The 13427-nt window shown below is 37.3% G+C and overlaps 1 protein-coding gene and 1 pseudogene across 1 annotated transcript; one reads left to right on the top strand and one right to left on the bottom strand.

Moving 5' to 3' along the window:
• The first annotated feature begins 2326 nt into the window (after window positions 1-2326).
• Window positions 2327-2418, top strand: LOC128862638 (small nucleolar RNA U3; annotated as a pseudogene).
• A 29-nt stretch (window positions 2419-2447) lies between these two features.
• Window positions 2448-12672, bottom strand: LOC128862424 (putative odorant receptor 69a). The gene is made up of 5 exons (XM_054101032.1): window positions 12002-12672; window positions 7816-8245; window positions 7549-7747; window positions 2698-2853; window positions 2448-2631 (listed from the first exon to the last, which is right to left on the bottom strand). The coding sequence occupies exons 1-5, from the start codon at window positions 12444-12446 to the stop codon at window positions 2581-2583; spliced, it is 1281 nt and encodes a 426-aa protein (XP_053957007.1). The 5' UTR covers window positions 12447-12672; the 3' UTR covers window positions 2448-2580.
• Window positions 12673-13427: the final 755 nt, after the last annotated feature.

Below are 13427 nucleotides of genomic sequence, written 5' to 3'. Positions count from 1 at the left end.
GGTTTACGCTTCTTTTTCTTTCGGGGTCCGGTATCGAGTAGTGCGAAGCGGTTAGCCTCGATGTTTCCTGGCCTCGGGGCCATAGTTCATGTTTGCGTTTACGAGAACTAAACTATGCTTTAATACGAATACGCGAGAAGAAAGAGAAAAAACAACAAAACTCGAAAGGCGAAGTGAGAATACAAAAATTATCAAACGAAACTCCGTATGCGAAAAACAAACGTCTTATCGGCGCGAGAGTTAGTCGATGACCTGCTTTAAATTAAATTAGCTTTATTTGCATTTACTTTATATTAGACCATAGGGATAGTAAGTTCCCCACAGGGGTGTAGTCTAAGGTATTCTTGCAAGACCACTCGAAATATAATGCCTAACTGTTGAAAACGTCGAGGTATCGATGCTGAAGGTTGTTTAGCAACATTTTGTGCTACAGCTGCAACATTCTCAACAGAGCGTTCAGTTTTTGGCTTACCAGTCCTTTTGTTTCCTTAATATAATCAGATTCTTTAAATTTCTTCTCCAATCTTTGAATTTTCCACTCATTCGGGCGATTATTTCTACAAAAAACATTACGAATTTTGCGATATGTTGTTCTTGAAGATCGACCATTTTCATAATACATTTTGTCAAAAATATATCGGGAATTGTAGTGTCGCAGAGTTTCAGCGTGATCTGTCAATTAGCTTATTTTTGACATTTAATTATATCAGTCAACCGCAGGTGTGCTTTGCGATTTTCACTATGGGTATGGTAAAAATATCGAACAAAGATGCCGACTCGTTGAAAATGTTGCAGTAAACCTATGGCGAGTGTGCTTTATCAAAAACACGAGTGGTACAAAGCTTTTGCAAAGGACCGAGAAGTCGTGGAAGATTTTCCCCGATCTGGTCACCCATCAACGTCTTCAACGGATGAAAATGTCGACAAAGTCAAGGAAATGGTGCTAGAAACCCATCATTTAAGTTTGAGGAAGAGTTGAATTTCTTTCAAAAAATTCATCAGGAGAAGGTGGCTGCAGACATGCTTGAACAAGTCAATTCGGATCCAACGTTTATCTAGCGCATCATAACAGGTGACGAGACGTGGGTATATGAGTTTGATATGCAAACCAGTCAACTGGCGGCTAAATGGCGCTATCCACATGAGCCAAAACCCTAAAAACCACGACAAAGTCGGTCAAAAGTGAAAGTCATGCAATCAATCAATCAATCAATGGAATTATTCATTACTTACATCTAGACGTTCCTTTATAAAATCTATTCATACTTCCATTCAGAATGTAATGTGGATGTCTAGTTAAGATTTGATAGAGTTTGAAATATCACGTATAAAACTCATGGTATGGTTCGGATCCGACTAAGATTGGCTGCGCCAACATTCAAAATGGAAGTAGTTAGACGTGCTTTCACCTGAATTCTTTGAGCGTGTTTAAAAAAACTGTTTTTCTTTATTACTTCAGTGGTTCGAACCCATCATTTTATGCCGCTGGCGGGAAAACTAGAATAAACTGAAGAATTTTGGATACAGACATCATAGAAGATAGAACATAGGTTTGTTTTTGGGCAATTATTCTAGAACGTAACACTTCTAGTTCGTCACATTTGGTGATGGCCCCAAACTATCGAAAATTTTATGCAGCGGCGGAAAATTTACAATTCCTAGGACAACGGCGGGAAGAACTTAACAGTCGTTTACATGACCATGATTTAAGGTTCATGGAACTACTTTGGTACTGGTGTATTCCCCAGGAGGATATTAATAACTTGTACCACCAGTGTAGAGTAGACACACGCCAAATACATTTTTTCTGTCATATGATACCTCAGTTCAAAGCAAAACCATAGCTCACTGTCAAGTAAGTCAGCCTAAGCAAAATTTTATTGTATAGTATTATTTTGAATTTATAATTTTGTTATTGATTTTACTTGTAACTATGTTTAGTTGTAATTATGTATTTTATTGATGACAAAAAGAAAATATAAAATGAAGCCATTCTATCAGAAGGCGGGCAATTGAGTCTTAGCCTGGTAGTTGGAAGGCAGTCATTTGCCCTAACTAAATAAAGCAAAAAATCTTTTATTTAAAAGGAACCTTTAGTCGGCAGGTTTGCTCTAAAGCTCTTCCCCGATAATAAAGACTTTTCATGGCGAACCTTTAGTCGGCAGGTTTGCTCTAAAGCTCTTCCCCGATAATAAAGACTTTTCATGGCGAACCTTTAGTCGGCAGGTTTGCTCTAAAGCTCTTCCCCGATAATAAAGACTTTTCACCAGAGTCTTCGCCTACAAAGTATCTCCATCACACAAATCAAACATAGGTTAGGTTAGGTTAGGCTATACTTCACAGGATCATTTCTGTAGTCAGTCTTCATTTACTTTCAATGCAAATCAAACACAAATTATGCCAATTTTTGTGAGTAGTTCCCCGTTTTGCATAAACATAAATTTATTGAATGAGTGTTCTACATATTTCTCTACTGAAAAGTGACTTCTGTTACTTAGCATAAAAAGCGTTTTTATATTAAATATTTAGCATGTTGTTGCATAACCAGCTTTTCTCTATTCGAAATTAACAATTTTTGCTCTAGTCCAAAGCTCCAAAAGCTGTGAACAGCTGATAAGATAACTTCAAGATCTGTGAAGAAAAAAATTAATTGGTTAAGAAAAATTTAATTGTAGATCTTCTATTATTCACTCTTACCCTCATATAAGTCTCCATAGAGATCACCGTATAACCATAGGCTTGATACTCGCAAGGTCTGCTGGTGCGCATAATGAAGAAGATAATCATGCGACGATATTCGACTGATCCCTCATACCAATTGCTGTAATACAGCGCTGTACTCAATTTTTCAGTCTAAAAATAATGTTTCGAAAATACATCAAAAGCGTAAGTCTTATATTTCAGTAATAATTCAAATCATGGTGTGGAAGATATTAAATTTTAGAAAACTTCACAAATGTGCTAAGCTCCCGTTTGTTTTGAAATGTGCTTGAAAATGTATTTGAGACATTTCCCAACTGGTGGTTTGCTCGCCACTTATTCGTATTTATATATAATTCGTTCAACACCCTCTTTGGGACCCACAAAAAAAAAGGACCTACAATTTTAAGTCGCCTCCGAAGGTGTAGTTTTTAAAGGAATGCTTTCATGGCAGAAATATACTTGCTGGTTTGCCATTGTCTGCCGAGGGGCGACCGCTATCAGAAAAACACTTTTTCTATCATGTATCATCATATGTTTCATGTTCGGGGTTTCGAATCAGGGCACTAAAAGCCATTCAGGTAGAGTGGTAAGCCGAACTGGTGCAATTAAAGCGCTAGAAAATAACTTTTAAATACATAAAATACTGTGGCTTAAGTTGGTTTGGAAGCGATGCCGAGATGAGCATTACAAGAAGTTCCCGTTGAAGTACACAAGATTGCATGTAAGTATGTGAAAACCCTTTTTGTTGGCATTGTATCAAATTTGGTCCTTTGGAATTAGCTAAGTTTCTATGTATAAACCTTTACGAATAAGGCATTGATTGCCAATTAGGCGTTGAATCTTTTCGCTACTATATTTACTAAACGGCTTTATAAGAATAAGCCTCTGATACTTTGAAATTTTGTAAGGTAGACACTTTTTAGGACTTTAGGAGTTTATAAGTCGACTTTTTCCACCAATTTGTGTTGTTTGTATTTCTATTGTTCTATAAAAAGAGGAACCCAATAATAATAGAGGAACCTGGAAGTTAGCTAATGCCTTTCGAAGGGGACCGTTGTTAGAAAATGCTATTCATCCCTTCGTTTTTAGTTAGCGTTACCGTCGGTTTGGCGATTTCCATATCTGAACGTTACTTCGTCTTAAACTAGAGTGCTTAGTTGGGTTTAATTGATGGCCCGCTTATATCAGTTCGTTGTCGTGTTTATCCTGAAGTCTGGGAGGAGCTTTGTAGTCAATTTTTAAGCTATTTACCGTCGAGCTAGAGACGTAAAGGTTTGAAGACAGTTCTGCAGTTCCATTAGATTGGATTTGAATAAATATTCCAACTTTGTATAAGTTATGGTAAAAGAGACTTAAAAATGATGTTTTGAAGCTGCTGTCTAATACTACAGAAAAACTGTGCTTTAAAACAGAATTAAGGGGTTAACTTTGCACTGAGAGTTTGTTTTTGCATTCAATATTTTGATCGCAAGCTCAATATTTTACGATGAGCTTGCGAATACTTTTGCTCGAAGCAACAACATATCTATTTAGCAACAGCTGCGTAGACGCGTAGAATTGCTGTTATTAATGCAATTCTAAAAAAAAACAAAAACAAAAAAAAAAAAAAAAAAAAAACGCGAATCAAGGTACATTAAATTCCCACCAAAACGTGCAACTACCAAAACCAACAACAATCCTGATTCACATAAGAGCTGGCAGCGGCCTCTTGAACGGAATTCGAGTGATAGTAAGGCTTTAAGCTGCATTTAAGGCATTTAGCTGCTACCTCATCAATACAGCGTTTACTTGGCCTCCCTTGTCCTCTGCCTCCAATAGGTAGTCTATTAAACGCAATGTTGAAAGCTCTGTTTTTGGGCATTCTGTACATCCATCCATAACCATCTTATTCTTTGATTCTTACTGAAACGTATCACATTTTCATGATGTATCAACGCCTCGTCATTATATCTGATCCTTTATGATCCATCAGCTAGTTGAAAGCGACCATACAGGTATACTTAGTCTTGCCATAAATTCTGCGATACATTTTTTCAATCCATATAGCCGGAACGAATTCCCAGAAAAAAGTTCCGCTATTTTTACTTTTCTTCGTATGCATTGTCTACTCATAAATCATTTTCAGTTTCGTGGCAAATTTCGCTTGCTCACAATCGAGTTGGGAGCTAAGGAAAATCGCATTGCAGTGATTGCATTACAAAAGTGAGGTAAAAGTGCAAGTGAGATTTACGAATTGCTGAAAAAAATTAATACTTCGAAGATATTTGTTTACCGCACGATCAAACCCACACGGGTTTTTCCAAACGTCTGAAGTGACAGACAGAAAAATAAGTGTAAATATAATAATAAGTACATATAAAGCAGTAAATCATGTCCAGGGAAATGAATGTATCGACCAGATCTATGTCAAGACTAATTGTAGATGAGCCCCACATGAAATCCTTCCGTCGGTCAACTGGTCATCTTTTGTCAACGCGTTTGAAGAAAATTAGGCTCGACAGATGCAAGCAACTTCCTCGGTGGCACGCGGTCATCGGCCATGAAAATATCCCTTTCACAGATGAGCAAATTTCCACTAACGAAGAAGTTTTCAATAAGCAAAACGACCAAATCTATGCCAAAACTTCTAAAGACGCAAAAAATGTTGTTCCCTGGGTTCTGCGTGGCCATCATCCAGCCTCCGTAATCGTTTGGTGAGGCGAGTCTTGTAAAGACGATACATCTTATCATTTCTGCGAATGAGGGGTTAAGACCGGGGCAAAAGTGTACCAGAAGGATATCAATAGTTGAGCATTACTCCCTTCAGTGGAGAGCGTCGGCTCTTCCAGTAAGATTTCGCTCCAGCCCATAAGGCAAAAACCACCCAGCAGTGACTAAAAAATAATATTCCTGGTTTCATAGCCGCAGAAGATTGGCCGTCTGGAAGTCCAGATCTGAATCCATTGGAGAACATGACCTATTAGAGGCCTCACAGAAATTTGAAGAGTATCAAACAATCTTTGGTTCGAGAAGCGACGTCAATATCCGTGCTGCAATAGCTGAATGGCCTAGTCGTTTGAAGGCTTGAGTAAAAGCAATGAAAATTATTATTTTTTTAATATTTACATGATTAAATAAAACTAACTTCATTAAAAAAAGTATTAAAATTGTATATCTATAGCGGACTTAACTTGTAACAGAACTTGTGCCAGGACTAAGTATTTTTCTTAGTGCCTTTCTTTCAAATCTCAGTATTTGGGGGATGTCTGCTGCCTTAAATATCCATACCTCGCTGCTGGGTGTGAGTATGAGATCACTAGTGCTTCATACATTTTCATTTCATTTTAAACTTTTTTTTTAGTTTTATTCCTTCTTTCTCTCGATTACAGCATTTATCGCCTAACTGGTTTTTGAACAGTTTAACAACTGAAGCCAAGTGGTAGAAATTGGATTTTCTTACCCCGATCAGAACTTCATTGCTTTAGTCAATTCATGATGCTTTCCTGGAATCATCAATTGTATAAGTAGTTTTAGGAATAAATAACAATCACATCGTATCAAATTAGCGGAACGAGATGAAGAGTACAGCGAAATCCTTTTGTTTTTTGCCAAAAATTCACTCCCAACTCTTGACCGATGAATCGATTTTATGGACATCAACCAACTTGTGCGGGACAAATCAAGAAGTGAGCTTGCGAAGACTCACTAAAGGAAAATTACTATAGATTCGGTGGCATTTGGATAATTTTTACTGACAATTGTCTGTTAGTTTAGTTTTCCAATTTTTTTCTGGAAATACCGAAACGAACGAAATCACTGATGCCACTCGTATATTTGTGTACAGCATTGACAACTATCACTATGTTTTTATTGAAGAATTTGGGTGCGGTAAACGATTTACGAAGTTTAATACGAGTACGAAGTGAATTGCGGCTCTTTGGTTGAAACAAATTTTGCCATCGCAGTGAAAAACACAAATCCTAACAAAGACGATCGATACACGGCGACACTATTTCACACTAGGGGGGATTTTAGTATACATATAAATAGTATTTGAACTCAGCCTGCTGCGGCCGTCGTAGTCAAATGGCTTGGTGCGTGACTACCACTCGTGAATGCGTAGGGTCTAAACTCTGTGCATGAAACGCCAAATGATAGAAAAAGTTTTTTCTCGACATGTGAAACCTCCAAGTTTATTTCTACTATGAAAACGCTTCTCATAAAAAATCATGTGCCTTTCGGAGGCGACATTAAATTGTCCCTCGATTTATGGAACAACATCAAGACGCATGCTAGAAATAGGAGGAGGAGCTCGGCCAAGCACCTAACGGAAGTGTTAAAAATAATTTATTAGGTGTTCATCTATCAGTTTTCCTTTAGAATCCATTGAGGTATCTTAGGCAGGTATCTTAGGCAGCCTTGGCTTTTAAGTTAGGATAACGCGACTGTTGGCCAATTTGGGCCAGTCAAATTGAGTACATGCTTCAATCTAATAGAAGAAGGTAAAAAATAAGGTAAAAAGCTTTTTAAGGTATTTTTCTCTTTTAATCTCGCCAGCCATAAAGAATTACTTTCATTGGCGTTACGTTTACCTTTGCTGCCAACTGATTAGGATCAGCTAATTTCGTCCACGATCTTTGTTCTATTTGTCTCTAATATTTGGAAATTTTATAGAGAACTATTTCGGTAAAGCCCAGTATTTTTTTAAGCAATCTGAGTCATATTCTTCCTTGTGCTACAATAAAAGATTAAATTTGACAAAAATTTAGGGAAATATGGTTTTGACATAGGTACAAGTACAATTAGGGAATTTTAGTAATTTTTTCCCTTTAGGTATCCGCTTAAGAGAGAGTACACTGTACTTACCACAGTGGTAAGCTCATCGCCATTTTTGCAGAATACGTAGGTGTTTATTAAGAAGAACGAGACGCCAGCTGAATACATTACCGCCCGAGAAAAACTGATCATAATCATAGTCAAGCCCATTAAAGAAATTGCAATGGTGGCAACAATCAGGTCCAGCGTGAAAGTAAGATTGAATATGTCATTGATATCCTTACAAAGGCTGGAGTGAAAGTAAAAGATACACCTTTTATTGTAAAATTAAATAGTTAGTATCCAAGCGTTACTCACCGCAACAAATGATTGTGATAGTTGATGAGCCTCTTCAATTGTTTCAAGGCATCTGGAGCGCTTGCGTCCAACGTCTCCAAAGCACTGGCCAAATAATCAAAATGCAATTTCATTTGCGTAGTGAGAAAAAGAATGAGAAATATCCCGCACATTACGAAGCCGGCGCCAGCGTACTCTGCAGCCGATTGTACGAAAAAAGACATTACGAAGCCAATGAAGGTGGAGTGTTTGTTCTGATTGTGAAACGGATACCAGGCATTCGTTTGAGCTGTGTACGTAATACTTTGGTTCGGGGAGAACATTTCGTAGATAAGTTGCACCACCGGCACTAAATTGTAGTAAGTGTATGAAAACGTAAAGTAACGGGCGAGGCGTCCCATCAAAGTGCGTGACTTTTGGTCATAGTAGGTGAAGCGGTAACAACCACCAGCTGAAAGTAATGAAGAATTGCAAAATCAAAATAAATCAGTTACACTGAAGGACTTAAGTCTACATACAGCAGCATATTTTCTTATTCCCCAAAAGGTATACAATAATTGAAAAAACTTTGTAAAAATATAACAATTTAATTACAATAAAAAAATGAACAAGACAACAAAAAAGCGGTATGACAAAGGTCTACATCCAACTGCTTTGGTTCATTGAAGTTAAGCAAGCATTGAAAAATTAGCTGTAATGTACCGTTATTCAAAAATTTCAGTTGATAAATCGTCGCTCCTCTTACATACAATTGTTTATTTCGTGGTTTGTCGCTGGTGTTGTGAAGTGGATAAAACAACTAGATCGAAAAAAGGAATATCTCCTGATTTAAGAAAATTTGTGGTTGGGCAAAGAAAAGAAAATATACTCGAATCTTACGGCGAAATTGCAGAAATAGTAAATTTAAGTCAAAAAATGGTAAAATGTTGTCAAAAGTTACATAGAGACTAATTCGTATGAAAAGAAAAAGCAAAGCGGCCGCCCAAAAAAGTTGTCCAGAATAGTTTTAGGCTCCATTTTGAAAGAAGTCAACGAAAATCCGAGACTTGGAGCTCCGAAATTCGTCCAACATATCATCGAGACATCCGGAAAAAGTATTCATCTAAGAACTATTAAGAGATATCTTAATTGGACAGTAGGACACCACGTAAAAGGCACCTGATTTTAGACAAAATCCGTCGCCTTCGGCTTGAGGTTGAATGGACACATATTCGCAGGGGAAAGGAGTTTTGGTCTAAGTTTTACAAATTAATAAAAAAAATATTGAACAGTATATGTGGGGGGTTTAATTACTATTTATGATATCAAATGCTATAATCTTCCTCCCTACAGAAATTTCAAGCTCTATTGGAGTATATTACCAGGTTTGTAAGATGATAATCCAATCTAAAATTCCCTTTTTAGAATTCCTGTGATGACTCTAAAATTACTCTTATTCAATTCTATACAATCTTCAAATCGGTTTAAGTTAAATCCACCTATCATTGCTTTTGATGGTGTTAAGCTCGATAAATTGTGCCGGTATGATCTCCTTTGCCTTCCCCTGTACTCCCTGAATAAAAGACTGGGAGTTATTTTTTCTTAGGCCACAAAATGGCTCTGACCTACAAATGGGGACACCGCTTCCTCGCTTCCTGTATTTGCCATTTCATTCTCAGTATTTTTTGTGTGCACTGGACCCTAAAAAATACAGTACTTTTTTGTGCGATTTTTTGTTTATTATGCGGTCGAGATCGAAAACTGTTTAGCTACAGGAAAAATTCATCAGCTGAATAAAAGAAAAGTAACCATCGTGCATAATTTTTAGAGAAACAAAAAACTAATTTTTTGACTAATTAACATTAAGACAGGAATTCGTTTAGCTGATTAAAAAAGGAGAGGACTAAACGTCTTCACTTTCAAGAGCGAACTTTAAGGCTTACTTTCCTTGCCTTAAATGGGCTGCCAATCGACCCCGTGAGCAGTCTAATCACAAATTTTATTTCTATTTAGCACCTTTCTACGACTAGCAAGCATTGGCAGATTGATGAACGTTAAAATACTCTTGTAATATGGTAGATCATATCGAGTTTTACCTAAATTTCTTAAGGCAACATACAACTTTCTTTTCAATAGGTTCTAGTCCATACATGTAAATTTGGGAATATTGTGTTTGAATAAGATTCAAGACCCCGGGAATGAAACACGAATTGATAGAAACAGTTTTTCTTGATCTTTAGCAGACAATGGCAAACATCCGAGTGTATTTCTTCCATGAAAAAGCTGCACGCATAAAAACCATCTGCCGTTCGGAGAAAGCGCAAAACTCTAAGTTCCTCCATTTGTGGAGTATTTCGACCACCCCTTTTATAAATGCTAGGCTAACTAGGTTTATTAGCAGTAGCCTTAAGATAACAGTTTGAAACAGAAAAGCGAATATGTATCATAATATTGAAAGTAATTCATGAGTAGACAAATTCATAAGAAATACTTACACTGACACTCCTATAAATTACAAGTTATGATAATTACAATAAAAAAAATTCCAACTAGGTAACCGGGCTAACCTAGTAATAAACCAGATTCTCGTCAAACTTGGGAATAGCGGACCGAATCTGACGACTTAGCTGTTATAATCTAGGGTAGGTGTCCACAAACAATGAGAGAAATACTCACAAGGACGCTTAGAGAGATCTACAAATGGATTGGACGGAAATAGACGGACTGCAAGTAATTCCAGACAAGACAGACTTAGAATTCTTTACAAGGAAGTATAAGATTCAAAGCTGGTCTCCTCCGAGGCTAAGAGGAGTAGAGTTAACACCACTCGATACGTAGGCATCAGTGACAGCGTCTTGTGTTGTGGATAGCAAATTGTCGTGTGAATTAAATGTGGAGGAAAGAGCAAAGAAAACCTAGACTGCCTTAAACGCATGCAGAAGAATGCTTGGTAAGACTTGAGGCTTATCTACTCGAATCATAGATTGGATATACAAGGATCAAGGATACAAGGCGGTAATTAGACCAAAAATGGTTTATGGTGCGCGAGTATGGTGGACTGCGTGAGCTAAAATGACGTCCATTAGAAGAGTGGATCACGTGAAAGGATTGCAGGAATATGTGTTATCGGCGCTATGAGTACAACTCCATCAGAAGCAATAGGAAAAATTTGCAAGTGGCATCCAATCAAACTAGTAGTAAGAAATTCAGCCAAAAGATTTGCTCTAAGACTGAAGATATCAGGACAATTCTCGCAGAGGCTTTTGGGCCACAGTAGCTTTCAGGATTCAAACGAAAAGCTGCAATCTATGCAGCAACAAAAGCAGCTGGATTAGCTCTGGAATCAACTCTTTTGAATACTCGGACAAATATTTCTCTTGATGAACAAGCGGCTATTAAAACAATTATGGCTCGTTGCACTAACTCGGAATGTGTTCAACAACGCAGGTCCAAAATAGAGGATCTCTGCGGAAATGGCAGGTTACTATTTACTGGATACTAGGACACGAAGGAATGGAAGGGAATGAGAGAGCCGATGAGCGCGCTAAGGTAGGTATTTGCTTGCCGGGATTGAGCACGTCAAACATATGCTTTCTGAAAACGGAACTGAATGAGGAATTAGCTTTGGACATGTAGCCGATATGGGAACACTCAATCGCGTGCAAAACTGCCAAAATTATGATAAAGACTTCTAAATTACATACAGAGTGATAAAATGACACTCTCTAGAAAATACTGCAAAACATTGGTTGGAGTACTGAGGATACACTGTACACTGTCTCACCCAACAACACGCAACCACAATGATATTAGTCCAGAGTGATGCATGCAACGAAGCGAATGCTAAGGGTACTTTGGAACATCTCCTCTACCACTGCCTTGCTCTTTGTGGAACCCGTAAAATGCGCCTAGGATCAAGGTATTTTTCATCCTGGAAGGATATTGCTGACTAATGACTAAAGTAGTAATTCGACTCCAAGTACATATCACTGGTAACACAGTGGACCCTAGAGTTCTAAGTGAGATCTATTTACAGATCAGCCAGCACTACCTAATCTAGTCGGTGTACATAAATTTCGATTCCACTCCAACTCACGGCTTCCTTGCTACCAGGCTTCTGTTAACTTAATATCTTCATTCTTGCTTCAGACACTTTACCATAATACTTTTGGTTTGCCACCTTAACGCAAAGAACTAACTTTTCATTCAAAATTTGACATCAACTTACTTCCTCTTTTCAGCTCAGTTTTGTAATCATTGGCCTCAGCCAGCTTTGTTTGTATAGTTGCGCTAGGAAATAACTCCTTTAGCTCTTCCAACACACGGCCGATGTCATCACGACGCCAAAAAATATTCCACATTTTATAAAGTCCAGAAGAAAAAAAACACATTAAGGCGAGCGCCTCAAACAAGTCCGATTCACCACTTTCATTAGACTCCGTTTCGAGTGAGTTATGTGTCACATATAAATTGAAAAATAGTGCCAGAACTTGAGCCGCCAAAGTACTTGTGATAAATATGTATATTAAGCGCTTCATTTGTAACCCATATGAGGGCTGGTGGCGATGCTGGTTGCCGCTCCAAACGAAGGGTTCGAAAAATGTCCACTTGAAGGCCAGTTCGGGGTATTCCAGAAAATTTTGCAATTTGTAAATTCGAAATGTCATTTTCATTATTTTTGAAGTGGTTTTGCAATTGATTTTCTCCTATTTGCATACAAGCCCCAAGCAAAAAGGAATGCTTTACCAGTTTTTGGTATCCAAGTGAATTTATTTTGGTCTTTGGCTGCCTTTGATGAATGTGATTTTTAGGTTTTTGGCTTTTGCAAATGCCACTTCACTTTATTCCTTTGTAGAATTATACAAGTACTTTTATGTTTGCTTTCCTCTTGCGAGCTATTCAATCAGACGACAATAAAGCCAACAATTCCAAGTATTTTGCATTTGCTGCACTTGCAATTCCTTTTATATGCAGGAACTGTTGTGCAGCAACAAAATGGGTGTCGACGCTTTTGTTTTGTGGCTTTGTTTGTGACTGTGTGTATGCATGGCTTTTGTTGTATGCAATATTGTAGGAAAAGTTTGTGGTTTTCGGTGGATTGATTTAATTTGCAATATTTTAATTGCAGCTTGAGTGCGCGTAATATGGGCGGCAACGAAACACAAGGGGATAGGTTGGCATTATTTCGTCTTGTGCTTGCTAAGAATTTTTTGTGTTTTGTGTGGTTTTCCTAATTGCTTAACGAGCTCCAGCTGGACTTTCGATTGGTTAGCCCTGATTACTTGTTAATAATTTATATTCCAAATATACCTTCTATTCCAAAAAAAGTGAGTTTTTGGTAAAAAAGAACTTATGACCGGATCTTTTGGAAATATTTTCAAGTTTAAATGTGACCAATTCCGTCACTTAGATCACTTGAGCAAGCATTTTGGACATTGTCGCACATTTTTCGGATAATTGGAGTATAATAAGAACTTAAAAGAAAAAAAAAAAATTAAAAAAAAATCGCAAAAAAAGTTTATAATCTGTATACAATAATATATTTTTTTATTTTTTAGTGTAAAATATGCTCATAAAGCATTTTTTTAACACATTTGCTTAAAACTTTTACAAATTTTTTGTCTGTTATTTTTTAAAAACACTTTTCCACCAGA

Source organism: Anastrepha ludens, chromosome 4 (genome assembly GCF_028408465.1).
Source record: "Anastrepha ludens isolate Willacy chromosome 4, idAnaLude1.1, whole genome shotgun sequence".
NCBI lineage: Eukaryota > Metazoa > Arthropoda > Insecta > Diptera > Tephritidae > Anastrepha > Anastrepha ludens.
Note: the sequence above shows the minus strand (reverse complement) of the source record. Positions and strands in the feature narration are given on the sequence as shown.